This window comes from Hippocampus comes, unplaced genomic scaffold, assembly GCF_001891065.2.
Source record: "Hippocampus comes isolate QL1 unplaced genomic scaffold, H_comes_QL1_v1.1 scaffold228, whole genome shotgun sequence".
NCBI classification, from domain to species: domain Eukaryota; kingdom Metazoa; phylum Chordata; class Actinopteri; order Syngnathiformes; family Syngnathidae; genus Hippocampus; species Hippocampus comes.
In genome coordinates, this window is record NW_017805877.1 from 692160 (window position 1) to 712079 (window position 19920).

Below are 19920 nucleotides of genomic sequence, written 5' to 3' on the forward strand. Positions count from 1 at the left end.
ATACTTTTGAGTTTCAGAATTCTTGATTATCAATATCAGTCAAAATAGAAAAATGGGTTCCCATGATGAACGTTTACGGAACCCAACATTAGTTGTCGTGGTTTCCCATTGGGTAATCCGACTGAACCGAAAAACGGTTACCATGAATTTCTGAAATCCTCAGGCCTGCTCCTGAATTATTTAAATTTTTGCAGCATTTGTTTATAATTGTATGTATATGTTGTTTGTGTTATTATCATATTCAATTGAATAAGTAGACCATTTCGGAATTTGAAATTTGGGACTCTCTCAATGCATAATGGGATTCATACTTTTCTGATCAGTGAGTCCCTTGGACTCGCTGCAGGTAAACTGTAAAATGATCACTGAGAGATTACCGCTTTTTCTGCAGTCAGTGATTGACTTCTATGCAAAGTCATTTCTCAACTTGTGTTCCGTGCCATGTCATGCCTGTTGAGTGTTGATTTACTTCATATTAAGAAACTACTGCACTAAAACATTAATTCATAAATGTATATCATGTGATTTTATTTCTTTTTCTCAGTATAAATAACACGTACCCTGACTGTTCTACTCTTTGAATAAAAACACTTCATTCAAGCGTTAGGGAGTGCAAAGGGTTATGATGGAGGGGTGTTGTCGGGTTGCCGGTCCTTGGACACAACATTGGCAAAAATACGTCCTTCACATCACTGATTGCTGCTGTGGTGAATGGCCCAATTTTCAACCCGTCAAAATGACGGACGGCCTTAAATTTTCCCCGTCCACTCTTAAAAAAAATCCGTCAATGATGGAAAATTGTCCGTTAATGTAACCTCATCATCAGAAACAGAAATATAATAGATGTAAATGTTTATCCAGTCTTGTTTAACTTAGATTTCATTCCAAAAAACAGGCTTTGTTATCAGCAATCACCCCTCCTCCTCCCGAGTCCTCCCAAATAAAATATGAAATCACGGGTTTGCTTCGGGCTCGGGCCTGCAACAGCGCTGACGCAACAACGTCACACAAGACAACAGCTAAACTAAGCTAGCCGAGACGACACTCGAAGTCGGACGGACACGTTTTTCTGCCAATCTGTGTGTTTCCCTTTTTGTCCAAATATATTTTTTACGACAACTGTTTTGTCCACGGTGTCTTGTGTTCGTTCCACTGGGGTTTAGCAAGTGTGTTTATAAAGAGACGAAAATCTCTTTACTGTTACAAGTGTTAGTGTTAGAACACGGCTACACTCGTGAAAGCAAAACAACAAACTCAAACGCGTCTTCGTTCAATGTTGTCAACTAATATCCGGATTAATTTTCGGCAAATTTTCCTCAATTCTCCGGACAGAATTTCATAAAAATTTGAAAAACCCGGAATTCCGGGAAAATCCGGAGGACTTTCATCTCTGATTTAGAGAGTCCCAAATTTCGAATTCTGAAATGGTCTACTTATTCAATTGCATATGATAATAACACAAACAACAACAATATACATTGATAATAGGTTTATTTCTTATAAACAAATGCTGCAAAAATTTTAATAATTCAGGCATACAAGATTTGCTGAGAAATAGGTTCTTATTTCATCCCATGGTTCAGTCTTTGAGTTCATAAATTCTCCTCTCTTTACCCTGCTTCCAATGATGCAAGGCTTTCTCAAAGTCAACTTATCGCAAAAAACTCTCCAACTTTAGCTGGTTCCTCTGTGATATCTCTGCAATAAACTTTCGCAACACTTGTTCGCAACACTTGTTTTAACGTTATATAACTTGGCAATCGTCTGCTTCCCGCGAGGTGAAGGCCGACCTCGCCAATCTCGTCTCGCGAGAACGGAAATCACGTCACGCGAGATTACTTAACGCGAGATCAAAACAACAATGGCGACGATGGTCCAACTGCGATCGCTGCTGGGAAAAAAGATTTACCGTAGTTTTTTTTTTTGTTTTGACTGAGAAGTTTCCTTGCGTCCCAAAGACGCACATTATTTGGAACTGTGCGTCCCGCGGGAAAATTATGCATCTAGGACGTGGGACGCAGAGGTAACGAGATGGCTGAGACAGTACATTACAGATGTACTTCCTTAGTGTTTAGTGAGCTGTTAGGAAACTCTGGACAGGATGAATGAAGTGTTTCCAAAACTCTGTCAGCATTTGAATGCCAACAGGACATGTATTGTTTTTCAGAATCAATCAATGTGTAATGATGTCTTCGCCTTACTCATAGTGACTTACCGTATTTTCCGCACGAAAAGACGCACTGGATTATGAGGCGCACCTTCAATGAATGGCTATTTTGTAAAATTTTTTTCATATATTAGACGCTTCGCACTAAAAGGCGCAATCTACAATGCGTCCACTAGATGGTGCTACGCTCCTTCCATTCAACTCGAGAGGCGTCCGTTCAACTTGAGAGGCATTCATGACCGCCTCTGAAAAATGTAAATTAACTATTACTGTACTTAAATGAAACTACGAAAATTGAAAATAATGCATCAAAACAGAAAATCAAGCGAGGAAATCACAAAATAAATTATATATCCCCCTACAGAATTTATTTTGTGATTTCCTCGCTTGATTTTCTTCGTGGTTTCATTAAGTAAGAATTAATTTACGTTTTTCGTAGGCGGCCATGAACGCCTCTCAAGTGGAACGGAAGAAAGCACGGAGACGGACAAAGATGTACAGTACTTGACTGTGAAAATCATTAATAAAGTCTGCGTTTAAAAAAAAAATAAAACCACAACCACAGCTCTCATTTTTTCAACAAACTCAGGTGTGTCTTTGTCCGTCTTCTTCCCTTCTTTTCTTCCGGTCAACTCGAGAGGCATTCATGACCGCCTTCGAAAAACCCATTGGCATTTCCTTTATCGTAGCTCCAAGAGTACAATCAGATAAGATAAAATAAGAAAACCGTTAATAGTCTCACAATGGAGAAATTCCCACTTCACAGAAGCAAAGTTATGAGAGGAAGAAGTAGAAGAACAAAATAAATAGGAGCTGCTGGAAAGGCAGCCACTCTCGCGGCGCCATCTTGAAGTCAAAATAACACAAGATGTCAGTCGTAGTTATTTATTCCTTTGTTGTGTCTTCACAAATGATGAAATCACAATATAAATTCTGCAAGGGGGGCAAAAGAATTTATTTTGTTATATCCTCGCTTGCTTTTCAGTTTTGATCTATTATTTTCAATTTTTGTAATTTCATTGAAGTAATCGTTAGTTTACGTTTTTCGGTGGTGGTCTTGAACAACTCTCGAGTCGAATGGAAGAAAACACGGAGATAGACAAAGATGTACCTGTATTTGTTGAAACTGTTTTAAAAAATTAACACCACAGCTCTCCTTTTTTTCGGAGCTGCAACACAAACTTATTTAATAAAGCAACGACACAGTTCACTGAACCAACAGCAAGTTATAACATTGGAAGCATGTCTCAGGAAGGAGCCATCTTGGAGTCTAGGTATTACCGTAATGACCATACAAAAGACGCATCGGATTTTAAGGCGCTCGGTGAGCTTTTAAGAAAATTGAAGACTTTTTGGTGCGCCCAATAGTGCGGGAAATATGGTAATTAAAACAGCTGACCGGTAGCCACTTGTTACTGGGCCGAACATACATATACTCTGTGGATTTTTGGAGGGGGGCCGGGGGGGGCATATATGCCCCAAATGTACGTCATCAGGCGGAACTGTTTGTCAGTCAACTTGGCCTTCAGATTAATCACTCCATGGGTACATATGAGGATGTCGCGTTGAAAATAAATGAATATATGTCTATGAAAAGACGGAAACTCCACAATTGAAATCAAAGCCCTTTTTTTTTTTCCTGTGCTGCCCACCATTACGGTCCATGCTCCTCTGGACCCCTGTGTGTTGAAAGAAGTGCTTCGAGAGGGCAAGATTTGCAATTTCACCCATAATCACAGCCGCACAGCCTTGCAGCTGTATCCGAGACCCGTGACCAGCAAGATACCCTGAGGCTCTTCAGCTGGTTGGGCTGCTTTTCTGTGAGCTTTTTTTCCATTACAAGGGTAAAATGGAGAGGTCAGGGCATTCCATTAAAATGCTGTTAAGTGTTATTTCAAAAACACAGGCGGTATTTTTGATGACTGGAGCCTGAAAAGAAAAATAGAAAGGCTGTTTCCATACGGTGGTTCTGGTTCATCCTGACCTGAACTTGCTGGAACAGAAACATGAATGGGATTGTCTGCTCACCTTTCTGGTTGTCTTCCTTTCTTATCGTCATCTTTTGAAGTCAGTTTATTTGATTTGCAAATACAAACAAAGCATATTTGATTGTTTGGTCGCCATTCAATCGGTTGTACATGAATGTCTCACCACGTGTCAGCAGTCAGCAGATAATTTAATTTATTTTATTTTTTATAAGGCAACTCTTACCTCCGGGCAAACTGGAAGTTAGAAGAGCCGCTGGCAGAGACATTTCTGGGGCTTTCTGAAGGACTGCTGCCAGCTAAAGAAACACACTTAGTTATAAACTTAAAACTTTCAAACTTCTAACAATTAACCAAAGCGAACCGTCGTTATGATCTGACCGATTATTCGGCCGGGGAATATGTTGGCCAATATTAGGCCTTTTCAAATGAACTAGAATGACAAGGAATTTTGTCAATTAAACGTCGACATAGTCTTACTTTCTCATGCCACAGTAAATGTCTCGTTGGTATGATAAAATGTAAAGGACATGCATGAGTGACAGACCGTTGTACTATGAGAATTACATCCTTCTCCATCTATGCCGATTAAGCTGCGATGCCTCGAAAAAAATTGTGTCTTCCATTTCTGTTGAACTCGCTCTCTGCACATCATACATTTCAAAGGCAACTCTGTCAAAGATGAAATGTTTTATTTTGACAAGTAAAAAGGCATCTCTGGTTTTTGTTTTGAAGCCATCGCTACATCATCAAGGGCATCATGCCAAATTCATGTTTTACCAGTAACTTTATTCATCATGTTGCTTATGTACAGCATACATTGAAGGCTTCAATCTAAAGCTAAATTATTCAGCGACTGCTGCTATTATGTACAGCTGCTTAATAAATGTTCCAAAACATTAGAAAGCTCTGTTTGTATTCATTCGAGTGAGTGTCAGACTAGGTGTCGAACCAAGAAGTTGACATTAACGCTGCTCAATGTCAATTATAACTTGAAGCTGATTAATTGCCAATAGCATGTTTTGGCATGAACAACATGGATGTCTCACCGAGATCAAAGTGAGTGAGCGAGCTCATGTTTTGGAAGCAAAAGCGTGCAAAGGCCAGGTGACAACTGAAACAAATATCCTGCTCCAAAAAAATAAAAATCAAGGGAACACTTAAACAACACAATGTAACTATTCCCTTCATTTCTATTATAAATTACATACTCAATTAATCGTTGACAAAATGTGAAGTTGTTCAAGCCCTAATTCAAACCAGTGGAGGCTGTAAATGATGCAAAACCTCCTCAAACCATAGGACTTTTTATGTCGTTCACGACGATCACGGTGTCAGAATAGCAGATAGATATCGTTCTGTGACTTGCGAGATCGTCACACTACAAATCCATCACTGGCCATACCTCACCCGGTCGTCACGTGCTTCTGTCGAGATTGTGTCAATTGGCGCAGGCCCGGAACAAGCAGTTGTCAAAGTCATGTTTCAAGACTTAGGGTTTCAAGGTAGGGTTTGAAACTAGGGTTCGAGTTTCAAAGTGTAAACTACTGCAATTTCTGGACTATAAGCCGCGACTTTTGTCACACGCTTTCAACTCTGCGGCTTATTTCATGAAGCGGCTTATATAAAGACTTTTCTAACGGCCGCCTGTGTACAGTCTTTCTTTGTAAATATCTCATGTTACAATATGGGCACCTGCGGCTTATACACAGGTGCGGCTTATGTGTGTACAAAATATTTTTTTCCTTTTAAAATGTAGTGGTGCGGCTTATAATCAGCTGTGGTCTATAGTCCAGAAATTACGGTACCTTTCTACTTAGCAAACAAAGCATCAGTTGAAATGCTAAGTACACTTTCCAATATTTTCCCTTTTCTTCAAGTCACTTTTGACCGATTGTGTGATGGAGCGTGTGTGATGGAGCGAAAAGCATGTCACTCCCTCACCAGCGTGCTCTCGCTCTCTTTTCCTTCTGAAATATTTGGCACGCTCCCGGCGGCATCAGCACTCGCATGATCACTCGCCAGAAGCACAAGCCATGCGCCTCTGCCCCGTGGTCCTGTGTGCCCACAAACTGTTTCCCTGCTGCCTGGACCCTTTTCTCTTTTTTCCACCTGTACCGTCAGACCGTGCTCTGGACTGTGACATTCAATGATTGGCCGGGGTCTGGTCGGTGTCAGACTTGCAGTGCAGACACTCCCGCACTCCAAGACACAGAACCAATTTATGAGACCACGTCAGATAATCTGACATTGAGATCATCATGAACGACAAGTCATGTAGTCTGAGTTCAGCATTAGGAGATCCTTTGACTTCTTGATGCAATTTAGTTCTATCACGTTGGGATACACTGACAGGAAATAAACAAAATATCACTACAGGGCAAATACAGGGTACTGACAATCTTGTGACATTCCGCACCAAAACGAGCATTGCTTCAATGCTGTGAAAAAATGTTTGCCCCCTTCATGATTCCTTTGCTTATTTGACACATTTAAATGTTTACCATCATTAAATTTGAATATTAGTCAAAGACAACACAAATAAACACAATATGCACTTTTGAAATGAAGGGTTTCATGATTGGAGGAGGAAAAAAACAAAAACACCGTATATGGCCCTGTGTGAAAAAGTGATTTTCCCCTAAATGCTGGTTGGGCCACCTTCAGCAGCAGCAATTCAAATCAAGCATTTTCAATAACTGGTGATGAAACTTTGAGTCTTTCACATGTTGGTGGGGATATTTTGGCACATTCTTCCTGACAGAACAGAATTGCTTTAGTTCAGCAACCCTGGAGGGTTTTCAAGCATGAATGGCCTTTTAGACTACACAATTTCAACCAGATTCAAGTCTGGACCTTCACTTGGCCATTCCAAAACCTTGATTTTGTGTTTTTTAAGACATTCAGAACATGACTTAATGTTCTGTTTTTGATCATTTTTGTGATGCAGAACTTACGCTACAGCTTGAGGTCACAAATGAATGGCCAAACATTTGCCCTCAGGATTTTCTGGCAAAGAGCAGAAATCTTGGTTCCATTAATCACAGCAAGTCATCCGGGTCCTGAAGTAGCAATCCAACCCCAGACCATCACACAACCACCACCATGTTAGGGTGTGGGTAGACGGTTCTTTTTCTGAAATGCAACTTTTGTTTTGTCAGTCCAAAGATGATTCTCCCACTAGTCCTGAGAATCATTCAGATGTGTATTACAAAAGTAAGACGAGCCGTTATGTTCTTTTTGGTCAGCAGTGATTTTGGTCTTGGAACTCTGCCATGAATGTCATGTTTGCCCAGTTTCCTCCAAATTGTTGACTCATGAACACTGACGAACCTTAAGTGAGGCAAGTGAGGCCAGCAGTTCTTGACACATTGTCCCGGGCTGTTTTGTGACCTCCTGGATGAGTCATAGCTGAGATCTTGGGGTCATTTTTGCGAGCTGACCATTCCTGGGCAGGTTCATCACTGCTCCATGCTTTCTCAATTTGTGCAAAAAGGCTCACACTGTGATTGGCTGGAGTACTAAAGTTTTAGGTATTACTTTGTAGCCCTTTCCAGACTGATAGATGTCAATTGGTTTATTTCTCATCTCATCTGTAATTTCATTGGATCATGGCATTTTTTTGTAGCTTTATGAAATCCTTTGCAATTACTTTTTCACATAGTTGGGTACTTTTGAATAGATTTTCTTTCCCTAAATAAAAAAAGCGCCATTTAAAAACAGCCTTTTATGCTTAACTTAGGTTATCTTCATCTGATCTTTACATCTGTTTGATGATTATAAACAGTAAAGTGGGGAAACAATGCAAAAAAAAAAAAGAAGCTTACGGGGGAAAATACTTTTTCATGGCACTGTATATGGATACCCTGCAATGATCAACAACCATCATCATCATGCACACAGTTCATCAAATGAGACTGCCAAGCAACAATTACACATAGATCTCAAATGGCACCTAAGTGTTAACACACAAGTACCTGTGGCAAGTGGGAGAGGTGAAAGCGGTCGTGAGAGCGTGGGCGAAGGGGTCCCGACCGCCAAACTCCTTCTCTTGTTGTTACGGGCACTGTGAGAGGAGGAAAACAAATTTAAGAGCGAAAAATCGAACACATCTGTTTTTGAAAGGCGCTTCCACAAACACGATCTATGCAGAATTCAAGCACAAAGTGCACTCGTTTTGACGAATAGGTACCATATATGAAGAACATACATGAGGATATGACCAACAATAAACAATGTCACACACATACTGATTCAATTTGATAACACAGCCAGAAGTGTTCCCATGACTGGATTGAAGCTAGAGCATCAAATCCTACAAAAAAAAAAGCCTTGTCTGACATTTTGAGGAGGCCAGATGCACCCATTGACTTGCACGACACCACTGTGCACTCTCTCCATAGCATTGCTCATCCATCAGCATGGATGAGCAGAACATTTCTGAACTAAATGAGCTCTGGATTGTGTTGACTGAACTGAACTCCGGCGCACAATTGTCAAGGTGAAATGTCTTCAACAAGCAAGGAGAATCTGGTTGCCTCAACTTAAACTTCTGCGGATTACCATGACCTGCATAGCAGAGAAGTTGACTGAACTCTGTCATTCCGCTTGTGTGATTGAGCTGCCAGATGTTCACCAACCTTTTTGAAGCAGAGAGCTACTTCTTGGGTATTAATTAATGTGAAGGGCTACCAGTTCGATTCACAAATTTGCTCAAATTACCTTCAATAATGTTGCTGGTGTATGTCAATGACATTCATAGATGTGAAGACACGGATCATGTTCATGATTTCTCACAATAACATTTTATATCTCTGCCAGTGATGACATTTTTAAACTCACTTCCACAACATCCCTAGAGAATCACATTGTTTTACCACAGGCCTACAGGCTACTCCTGGTCCCTGGCGCTACCCGGTGGGCCACGTTGCTGGACCCCCTGTTCTATAATCAGCCCACACCAAGACTGATGTCAAAACTCACCCTAGTGGAAATTCCTCTACACTCCCTTGGGGTTTTTGCAGTTGTTAATGCAGACGCGCCTCTTGCATCTCAACCATCCAAACCAGCGGTGCCCAACCAGTCGATTGTGATTGATCAGTAGCTCACAGACTGGTCCCAAGTCAATGGCGAGGAGTGTAGGGGAAAATGGAAAAAAAAAAAAAAAAGATTTGTGTGTGTGTGTGTGTGTGTGTGTATTCGTGTTATCGATATTATATATTTTTGTGTTAGTGTACACTGCACCCAAGGCATCCTATCAGTTTTACTTTCACAAAAAAAGTATTTAAAAAATAAAATAAAAAAGCAAGTCACCTTTAACCTACGGTAGCACCTGACCTGCATCACCGGAAGTTGTTAGCGGTCAACAGTCTGCAATCGCAACTTGCAATCACAGCTGTTGCGATGTTTGTTTGTTTTTTTTTTTTTTGGGTTCTTTTTTTTGTTTGCATTACTCTCATTCAAAGTTTGTTTCATCTGCAATTTGCCAATGGCACTGGCAAAGAATGGCAATCTTGGAGCACCAGGAGAGGCATTTTCAAACTGTACACGTGAGTTATAGGCTAGTGATGTACATGCAGTTAACACGCTGCAAAAGTGCATCCGATGCCTCCACGTCAGGTTTCTACGAAGGAAGGCAGTGATTTCCTTTGCACAAACTCTTGTATCGACTTTATTTTTCTGTTTCGTGCGTATGCCCGTGTGGTATCGGGTTGATCGTGGGAGATTGGCTGCTTGAAAAGTAGCCCTTTGGTCAAAAAAGGTTGGGCAACCCTGATCTAAACCATGAACTATATCAACTCTAAGTCCTAACATGTCACAACAATTAAACAGCAACTCCGATAATAATTAACGGTACTACACGACCCTCCATGCAATTCTAAATCAGGGTTCCCACTCTTCCACTTTATTTTTATTTATGGACCTTTCAAGGATTTTTCAAGGCTAATTTAGCCATTTTTAAGGACTTTTTCTCCATTCAGCAGGGCAATCAGCTTACCCTTTATTTGACATACTTTATGTCAAATTGGCCCGAAATGACCCGAAGTGATCACGTGATCATCATTGGAACTGATCGGAGACGGCGGGAAAAGCAGAGCGGCAACCTGGAAGGCATGTAGCCCGACAGCAGGGTTTGAGGGGAAGGGCGCCAGGCGCATTTTCTGCCAAAACTATTACTTGGAAGAGTGGGGAAAATGATATAAACAAATGAAATGAACACCACAGGTTAATTTTTAAGGATTTTTATTGATTTTAGAAGCTTTCCCTGAAAATTAAGGAAATTAAGAACATAAATTTACAACTTATCTTTTATGGATTTTTATGAACTTTAAGGACCCGTAGAACCCTGTAAATCGACTTTTAATGCATATTTTACCGCCAAAATGTTGATTGTTTTCCAAATTGTACCGATGTTGTACCATTTCCCCTCCCAATAACTTGTCGCATCAACTCGGATTAATCCTGAAGATATTGATGCCATTTCCCTATTTCTCTCTGACAGATGATCAAAAATAATTAAAGAGGATGTGAAAGTCAGTAGCGCTTGACATTTCTGGGTCGCCGCTGACGCTGAGGCAGATTCACACACTCGGGGAAAGCGTTACACCGGGGTGAGATGATGCTAGAGCTTCGTCAGAAATCTTTGCACCTCCAGTTAAGCCCCTCCATCATTATTTTATTTTATAATCTAAAATATGTTTACTTATGCAATATTTTTCACAGCTCTCCAATGTATCAGTCAAGCCCGACCTTTAGCCACAGGAGAGAAAAAAACATGTCCCTGCACACACTTGCATGTTTATTATGCCACCAAAGAACTGAAATGGGCAGAGGCACTCCAGGGACAAAAAAGAGAAAAGATCCACTTTTGACTTCAACTTAAAACCATCTGCAGCTCAATATCAAATCAGCACAAAGGGATGAAAGTATCATTGTGATGGATATGATTTCAACTATTGATATATACAGACAATTATAATCACGCTTGGGGGAGCATTAATTACTCACAGAATTCCCTATACCAAGTTCGTCTCAGTCCACCTTACTAAACTACATAAATAATTTTATTTCTTCAAATTCCTTTAGATTTTTTTGTGTCACACTTTTAAACAATAAAGTGGTATTTTTTCCTCATGAACAGAAACATTGCAAAACATTTTTTGTGTTTTTCTAGAGGCAGGCCGTCATTTGGCAGAGTTTTTGCTTGGATTTATGAGTACGAATTTGAGATTCACACACTGTCTGGTGGCAGCGTCAGATAGAATACTGTACATGACTTCAGTTTGAGTTTATTGTCAAGCTAAACATGAAAGAATGTAAATTCAACATTGTGTATTTAAAATAACCACAACTTAGCCTCTATTCTACTAATTAAGGCTAACGCAAACACAGGAAATGATAAACCTTCTACACCAGGGGTCCCCAACCGCCGGTCCATAGGGCATTTAGTACCGGGCCGCACAGAAAGAACTTGCCTTAATTCCGTTTTATTTATTTCGGAATACGAAAGATGTTTTATTTTGAAAAATTACCGGATTCTCTGTTACATTCGTCTGTGTCACGCTTGACACACGTCAAGCCACGCTTCTCCGTCACGTGACCGATTACGCTAAAAACAAACCGCCGGAGCTCGCAAAATGAGTAAAAAAACTGCTGGAGATCGCAAATGACGGCGGCCTTAAAAGTACGTTCGAGACAACTGGATTAAAGTTATGGCTGAATACTCTTGAGATCGCCTTAATAGCATTGTTGCTATTTCCGCCATCCTACCTGTGTGAGGCAGGGGTTTTCAGCAGCAACGGCAACTAAAACAAAATTACGAAGTAGACTGGACATAAACCACACACTTGAGGTGTCATTGTCTCCTATTACCCCGAGATGGGACCGTCTGGTTGCAGAAAATCAAGCTCAGGGCTGTGGTGAGTCGTCATTTTGATGCACTTTGAATTTGCGTTGTATCGTATTTTGAAGGCATTAAACATTACCAAAGCGATCAGAGTGTTGCGGCCAAATTAGATGCTCCTTGTGTTTATTAATATATTTCGAAAACACCACAGTTTTCATGCAGCTCATACCATATTATTTTGTTGTATAATTTCCGCCACACCTTAAATGGCGGTCCCTGAAAATATTGTCTGACATAAACCGGTCCGTGGGGCAAAAAAGGTTGGGGACCCCTGTTCTACACAGCTGTGCCATAATCCTTTGAGTAAAACATATTTGACAAAAAATGGTGCAGCAACACATGGGGACAGATATCAGTCACAATCATGTTAATCCTCTGCAATAAACGCCTATACAAATCCCACTTAAATTCTAGGCAAGGCCCAGCGCACTGCCATTCATTTCAATGTGTTGTCAGTGTGGCCAAGAAATTGATTCAACTTGAATCTCAAGGCCTCATAGTACATATGAGCTGAGTTACAGGTGAATTAAGAGTGCAAGTCAAGGTACTACTGTATTAGTTTTTCTTACAATTCTTGTATCATATGGCTTTTGATATTGTGGGTATGCCCAATAAAGTGGCCGGTGAGGGTATGACTCACTCCTACAGAATAACCGTTTTCAGCAACAGCGTTTGTCAATACGAATCCATGCATCACCGGTATTCTACTGAAAGCCTCTATATTGGTCAAGGGACATAAGGCAACCACAATCAAGGTTAGATTCGATAGGAACATCACAAACTCGTTTTACAGGACAACCGAGGACATATGCTCTCTGCTATTGGGGAGAGCTAATTCCATCTCACAGAGGGGAGCTAACATCGAAATATCGATCAGCACTGGTACTTAGTGGCATTTTATGCGACAGATGGGTGTGGATAATGTTCAATGAACACAGGCACATTTCTCAACTCGGGTGAATTCAACAGCCACACACAATGTAAGAAGAATACTGCAGACGCCATGACAAAACGGTTCCAACAGACAGCTAATAGCATAGCATTTTGTTAAATATCATTTTACCCTTTGGTTCTTTTCATCATGGCCCCGGTAACAAAACTAGTTTTGTAGCTCGGTAGCACCGTCCAGTAATGGTTTTGGTCAGCCATGGTGGCGATGTTTGTCACGGATAAAGGCAATCCAGGTAAGGGAGTTGTCTTCTACATCCAGCGGTTCATGCCAGATATTCTCCCCCGGGTGGGGCTCCGCTGGAGCCAGTTATCTTAGCTTGGCGAGTCGGCAACGTCCGAAGGCACAAATTCGGTCGTTCAGCTTCAATAAAAATTGAGCCCCGAACCGCAGCTCGCCAGCTCGGTGATGACGAGTCGCTTCTATGGCCATGCCCGTTCTTCGAGGTCTCCCCTTGTCACACGTTACGCTTCAGGAGAGGTCTGTCCTCGCAAGCACGCGACATTATCAAATGACAACAGCGACAAAAAACACCACATCAAGAGTGACGGAGGGAAAAAAAACAAACAAAAAAAAAAACTGCAGTCACAGCAGCGACGCACAGCGCATGCTTAGAGATTTGCGCTGGAGGGTGGAGGAAATGGTGTTGCTTTCCTGTGCCCTCGGACAAAAATCTGAGAGAAATGGGTCACGGCGGCAATGCCTGTCAAGTTTAAAGGATGTTTTACAATATATATTGCTTATTACTTATTTATTAAGGAACTTAAATTAAAATCCACCCGTTTTGATTTACTGGTTCCTTAAGTTTGTTTTTTTGTGCAAGAATTACTCAACGTAACTTCACCAAGTTTATTTCCCTGACAGAGGATTCGAATGCCTACAACAGAGCTCTGGGTCATCATCTACGTCGATCTTAGCGTTGAGAGTTTGCAGGATGACCCAAACCATCTGACTTCAAGCGCTTTTATACAGTTGTGAGTTATGTGACAGGGTGTTGACATCTTCTGGTCAAGCATCAAAATCGAGATCATATTTGCTGGTCAAAAGATGCATATACTCTCACACTTAACTCTCAGCGGAGGGTTAAAATGCACAAATAAATCTCGTACCCTGCCAGGTTGCGACAGAGGTCTCTGAAACACAAAGTGAGGACACAAGAGATGACAGTTGCTCCCAATAGAATCAAAAGCAAGGGTGAGGCTGCACCGGGCATCCGGCGAACAGTCAGGAGTTCAAAAGGGTGAACCCCATCCAGCTTGCCTCTTGGAAAACAAAGGAAGGGGCAGGGCTTGGAGCCAATTAAGCCCTGTGTATGCACAGATTTTCGCCAGTCGTTCTTTGGGTGCATGTGCAGTTCATCCTCTCCACATGGGTCTGGGACTGAGGATAATAGTTTGTGTTTGACATTTGTTGGTCTGAGGTGAGTTAAAATGGACGAGCAATGAGATCAATGAATCAGTGTTGAGCCCTGACCCAAGATTATTCCTCCTAAAAATGTCACCTGTCGCCTATTGCACTGGAGCTACTTGCTGGACACCCTGAACCCCAAATCTCCAAGGCAGGACAAAACAGCATGGGTTACTTTGAGGCAAGTCTTGGTTGAATTCCCTGCAAACAAGTCATCGACATCCTGGCCCAACAGAAAGCCCTCTGGAAGGACAGTACCCATTAATTTCTCTCACAAACAGGCAATGGGAGTTTTAAAGGGGGAGTCTGATTCCTCCAGAACTCCCGCCTTCCACAGTCCCTCAATCGTATCCGCAATCCTCTCAGCAGCCTCCCGTTTACAGGGGTCGTGAGAACCGTAGTAGTAGTGAGAGCCCTGCTATTGGCTGGCAACCAGTTCAGGGTGTCTCTCGCCTACTGTCCGAAGACGGCTTCAGCATTCCCCGTGACCTTTGTGAGGATAAGCGGATCAGAAAATGGATGGATAGTGTCAAAGACATGGCAGCACTGCTCCTTGTTGAAGATACCTGTTCTGTCGAAGGTCCATTCCTCTCCCTGAATTGAAGTGAATGCCTCTTATAAACCAAATATCTGTCCCAGTCAACATACAATGTGAGATGGAGAAGGTTAATCAGACAAGTATACGAGGCAAGGGAGGCAATCCAGGAAAGTTTAATAGAATCAAACTACAAGCTAGTCTTTCACCAACTCTCATCCATGACAATTCATTCGAATCATCTCAATGCTGGTCCAAAATGAGCAATGGAGAGCGAGTATCACGGCTCTGTTTTTGGGTAAGGTGGATTTTATTTTGTTCTCATTTCGATCATTAGACCAGATTCCTGGGCAGTAGTCAAGATGTGACAAGAGATCGTATAACTTGCTTAGTAGTTCTGTTAAAGAAATAAGCTCTTCGTTTTATGATTGAAATGCTTCTGCTCATTTTTGTTACTATGTTATTAATGTGAGTGGCCCAAGATCATCTTTCATCTCTTGTAACTCCCAGCAATCTGGCCTCTTTAACTTGTTCAATATGAACTCCATTCAAAGAAACACTTTATATGCATCCCTTCGAGCATGATTTGAGCAAATCGCAAGACGTTTGGTTTTGTAAATATTAAATTTCACTGAGAGTTTAAAACCATAAAAACAGTTTTCTAATTGTGGTCAATAATATCAAAAGCTGAATTAAAATCGAGAAGCACTGTGCCAACTAAAAATTTAGTGTCCCATTTGTTTTAGCCAGTCATCTGTTAAATGTGTGAGAGCTGGATCATGATTCTGTTCTTGTGTTTTTCCAGGAGGTGGCAGTATAAGGCTCTTCCAGCGTGCCCACTTGCTGCCAATTTGATCATCATGACTAAACCAGGGTGGCCCGGTGGTCTACTGGTTAGCACGTCGAACTCACAGTGCAGAGGTTGTGGGTTCGATTCTGGCTCCGGCTTGTGTGGAGTTTGTTTGCATGTTCGCCCTATGCCTGTGTAGGTTTTCTCTGGGTGCTCCAGTTTCCTCCCACATTCCAAAAACATGCCTGACAGGCTGATTGAATACTCCAAATTGTCCCTCGGTGTGAGTGTGAGTGTGAGCGCGGATAGTTGTTCATCTCTGTGTGCCCTGCGATTGGCTGGAAACCGGTTCGGGTGTCCCCTGTCTACTGCCCAAAGACAGCTGGGATAGGCTCCAGCACCCCCCCCCCGACCCCCCGCGACCCTTGTGAAGATAAAGCGGATCGGAAAATGGATAGATGGAAGTTTCATTGATGACATTTCGTTTCTTACATTTGATGATTAACACTTAAAAAAAAAAAAAAATCCAAAATTCTTAATGGATGACTTCCTGCACTGATCTGCAGCTTTCAGATTTCTCCAAATTTGTCGCCCAAGCAGCTCTCTCCATTTGCCAGGAGTCTTTTCAAATGGGTTCCAATCAGAATGGCAGACATGGGCAAATAGAGGACTTAAAAAAAGATGAGTGAGGAAGCAAAGAAGAAAGTGGCAGAAGAAGACAAAGCACTGGGAGGGAAAAATGAAACCATTGCCACCAACACTGTCTCTGGAGGGACGAAACGGCTGTCCTTGGTGCTCGGTGCAAGCTGTTTGGACTGGGGATGATTTGCCATTCCACTTAGAACACAGTGAAAGTTGAAGCAAGTGGGAAGTTGTTTAAATAGGAAAGAAGGAACATAACACCTGAGACTTGACATTAGATTCTCAGTCAGGTTTTAAAACTAGTGATGGGCAAAACAGTTCTTTTAAGTGAACTGAATCATTTGAAAAAAAAAAGTTTCATTCACTGAAGAATGTGAGAGTGACAACGTAAAAATGTCCGGCTAAAATTTCCGGCAAAAAAGACTGAGAACGTTGTGGAATGCTCATCACAAATCTGTTTGTAACATCCCAGAGGTGAACAGGCTAACTGGGAACTGGTGGGTGTTGGGGATAAAAAAATTACTCAGTCATTCACAATCAAAGATGAGGCAAGGTTTAAGTCTTTGTGAACAACTGTGTGAGAAAATAGTCAAACAGTTTAAGGACAATGTTCCTCCCTGGCCACTGGTGAATGACAGACCGGCAAAATGTATTGATCCACCCACCTCTGGTGACAAGTTTAGTTTTTTTCCATGACTTAATTTCACACTGTGAGATCATGAAATTTGTGTTGGCACTTTGAGGAATTTCTTTGTTGAAAAATGTTTTTTTTAAGGAGATCAATTTTGATAAGCTGTGGCTTCACCTTGATATGACAGCTAATAGAATAAAAATCAAAAAATCCATCTATCCATCTGTCCATCGATCCATCCAAGGGTGCCTTGAACAAAGCAGCTGACCTGCACCTGCAAAAACAAGTACAGCGGTGCCTTGAGATACTGGACCGATGAGTTTTTGGTGTCACGTTGCAAGGTGGTGGAGGACCCCAAAAAGCAGGCAGGAGAGAGGAGCAGGGTGAACTTGAAGAATTGTATTAAGACAGAGAAAACTAAATCCAAAACAAAGTCCAAAGAACAAAACGAATCCAAAGTAACAAACAAAAACCATGGCAAAAGCTAAAATCTCTCAATAACAGAAACATGACTGAAACGAACCTGACAGTAGCAAACAAACAGCCACAACGACCCGACAATGAGTGGTCGGGCGGGAGTCCTTTTAAACTACTAATTACATAACGTCCAACAGGTGTGCAGCTACAAAGGGAGCCCTACAGTGCCACCTGTTGGTCACAAACAGAATCATGACATTTGGAGAGCTCATGTACACCAAATAATAAGTCATGAGCTAAGTTTTGAGCAGCCCCGCTCTCCTTAAAGCTTGGTTGACACTGGGGATCAGTTTTTGATGGAAGTCCCACAGTCTCATGTCCATGTGCAGCTGCTCCAGCTTCAAGGAGGCGCGCAGAGGAGTGCGGACATGAATGATCCGGCACACTTCCCGTGGGACTTTGTAGCTTTTCCCGGATTTCTTCAGCACTTCGTGCACCGACGTCTGCTCCACCAACCTGGCAAAGGCACAAAGAATTGTCACTTGAATGGATTGTTTCGGGTGTTGTGGCATAGTTGCTGCACTTGAAACAGTTTGCTGCTGTTATGGAAAATAATTATGAAGAAAGCATCAGCATAAAAGTTTTATTGTTCATTGTGGCCACCTGCTTTTGAACAAAGAGCCTTTCACTTGTACATGATGATTCTCGGTAGAGATAGAATGAGACGCCCTTGACTGTCTGCTCAACACAGCAGTACCGTACTGTTTTGAGATTGCACAGTTCCTGTATAGAGTCACTTATCCCTGCATAAAAAAATCCTGCCAAGATATTTGTTTCGCACTTCTCTCAGAGTCACTCTGGAGACTTTTCTCTTAGACTTGTGTTTACCTGAAGCTTCAAATTAAAATGAAGGGTGCAGCTGGAAATGTTTTTCCATGCCCTTGTCTTGGTTCTAGCGGTGTGCAAGCCCTCGAGAGTGGGTCAGGCCGTACCAATAATTTTTTTTCCCCGCAGTGCTTACTGTCTGTTGCAGTCATTTTTTGTCCTTTTTTGCAGCGACCCCAAACTAGACTGTGGGAGAGGAATACAGGACTGATTTGATGACTGCTGTCTAGAATTGTCTCAGCAGCTCCTGTGGAAGGCCGTGCTTCCTCAACAGCTTCAGGATCAGCTCCTGGGTCATTTTCAGGATGGAGTTAATGTTGCCTGCCACTTCATCTCCTGGGAGACTGTGATTCCCAGGAACTTGAATGTCTCGACGGTTGACACAGGCCAGTTGTGATTGTGTGAGGGGCAGCTGTGGTGAAGGATGTTTCCTGAAGGGCTCACTCATCTCTACAGTCTTGAACATGTTCAGCTCCAGGTTATGTCAGCTGCACCAGAGTGCCAGCTGCTCCACTTCTTGTCAGTATGCAGTCTTCAATGAGGCATTGACTGTGGTGTCTTCAGCGAACTTTATGAGTTTATGAGGTGCAGTCGTTCGTGTAGAGGGAGAAAAACAGTGCAGAAGAGGACGCATGCTTGTGGGGGCCCAGATGCTGATGGTGCGAGTTGATGTTGTCCTTCCAAGCCTCACCTGTTGTGTCCTTGGTGTCAGGAAGCTGAGGATCCACCGGCAGATCATAGAGGACACACTGAGCTGGAGAAGCTTTGAAGTGAGGAGTTCTATTAAAATTACCAAAAATGATATAGGGTGACTCTGGATGCTTTATCTCAAGTTTGTTTACTTGTTCAGCCAGCGTTTGTAGTGCTGTGTTTGCGTTAGCTTGCGGTGGGATGTATACACCCACAAGTATGAAGGAGGAGAACTCACGTGGTGAGTAGAATGGCTTACAGTTTAGAAACAGCGACTCCAAGTCCGGGCTGCAGTCTGTGTTGAGTTTCGTGACATTAGTTCACCATTCTTCGTTGATATAAAAAGATATTCCATCACTTTACGATTTCCCTGATAGCTCCGTGTCGCGATCGGCTCAAAGGAGGCGGAAGGTTCAGCGCGCCGTCAGGGTGGCGGTGTCAAGAATGTGGTGGAGGAGGACCCCAAAAAAGCAGGCAGGAGGAAGGAAAAGGGGGAACTAGACAAACTGTATTTACAAAACACAGGGAAAACTAAATCCAAAACAAACAAAGTCCTGAAAACAAAAATAATCCAAAGTAGCAAATTGTTGAGGAGAGTCAGCTTTTCGTTTCTTTCTGGCTCTCCTTGGACACAGGTTCTTTTATCTCTCTATAAAGTGGAAGAAGACCCAACACCACGTCGTCTTTCTCTTCAGTTTATCACAACCCAACACAATACAACACGAATCGATTCGGGCTCCTGAGAGTTTCAGATCTCATCAGGACGCGCCGAAAAAATACAGTCTCACGTATATATAGGCATAGTATGTTAATTATATTAATGAGGGGCGGGCAGTCCTTCCCCTTATGTAAAAAATCAGAGACAAAGAAAGGTCAACATAGTTCAATCCTTACTTGGTTACAAATTCCAGACCAC

The 19920-nt window shown here is 42.0% G+C and overlaps 2 protein-coding genes across 3 annotated transcripts in view; both read right to left on the bottom strand.

Annotated features, from left to right (window-relative positions):
• The window catches only part of LOC109527139 (microtubule-associated serine/threonine-protein kinase 3-like), a 46349-nt gene extending 32709 nt beyond the window's left edge, over window positions 1-13640 (bottom strand). The window contains exons 1-3 of one of the 2 annotated variants that reach the window (XM_019888867.1): window positions 13122-13640; window positions 8130-8218; window positions 4379-4451 (exon numbers count right to left, since the gene is read on the bottom strand). In XM_019888867.1, the coding sequence (XP_019744426.1) occupies window positions 4379-4451; window positions 8130-8218; window positions 13122-13207 (248 nt within the window). In that variant the 5' untranslated portion in view covers window positions 13208-13640. The remainder of the gene's footprint in view (window positions 1-4378; window positions 4452-8129; window positions 8219-13121) is intronic. The other variant, XM_019888866.1, reaches the window with a different exon arrangement.
• Window positions 13641-17713: 4073 nt separating this feature from the next.
• Window positions 17714-19920, bottom strand: part of LOC109527138 (glycosyltransferase family 92 protein F13G3.3-like) — a 12022-nt gene continuing 9815 nt past the window's right edge. Inside the window, exon 4 of the mRNA XM_019888865.1 lies at window positions 17714-17945. Within this exon, the coding sequence (XP_019744424.1) occupies window positions 17726-17945 (220 nt within the window). The 3' untranslated portion in view covers window positions 17714-17725. The remainder of the gene's footprint in view (window positions 17946-19920) is intronic.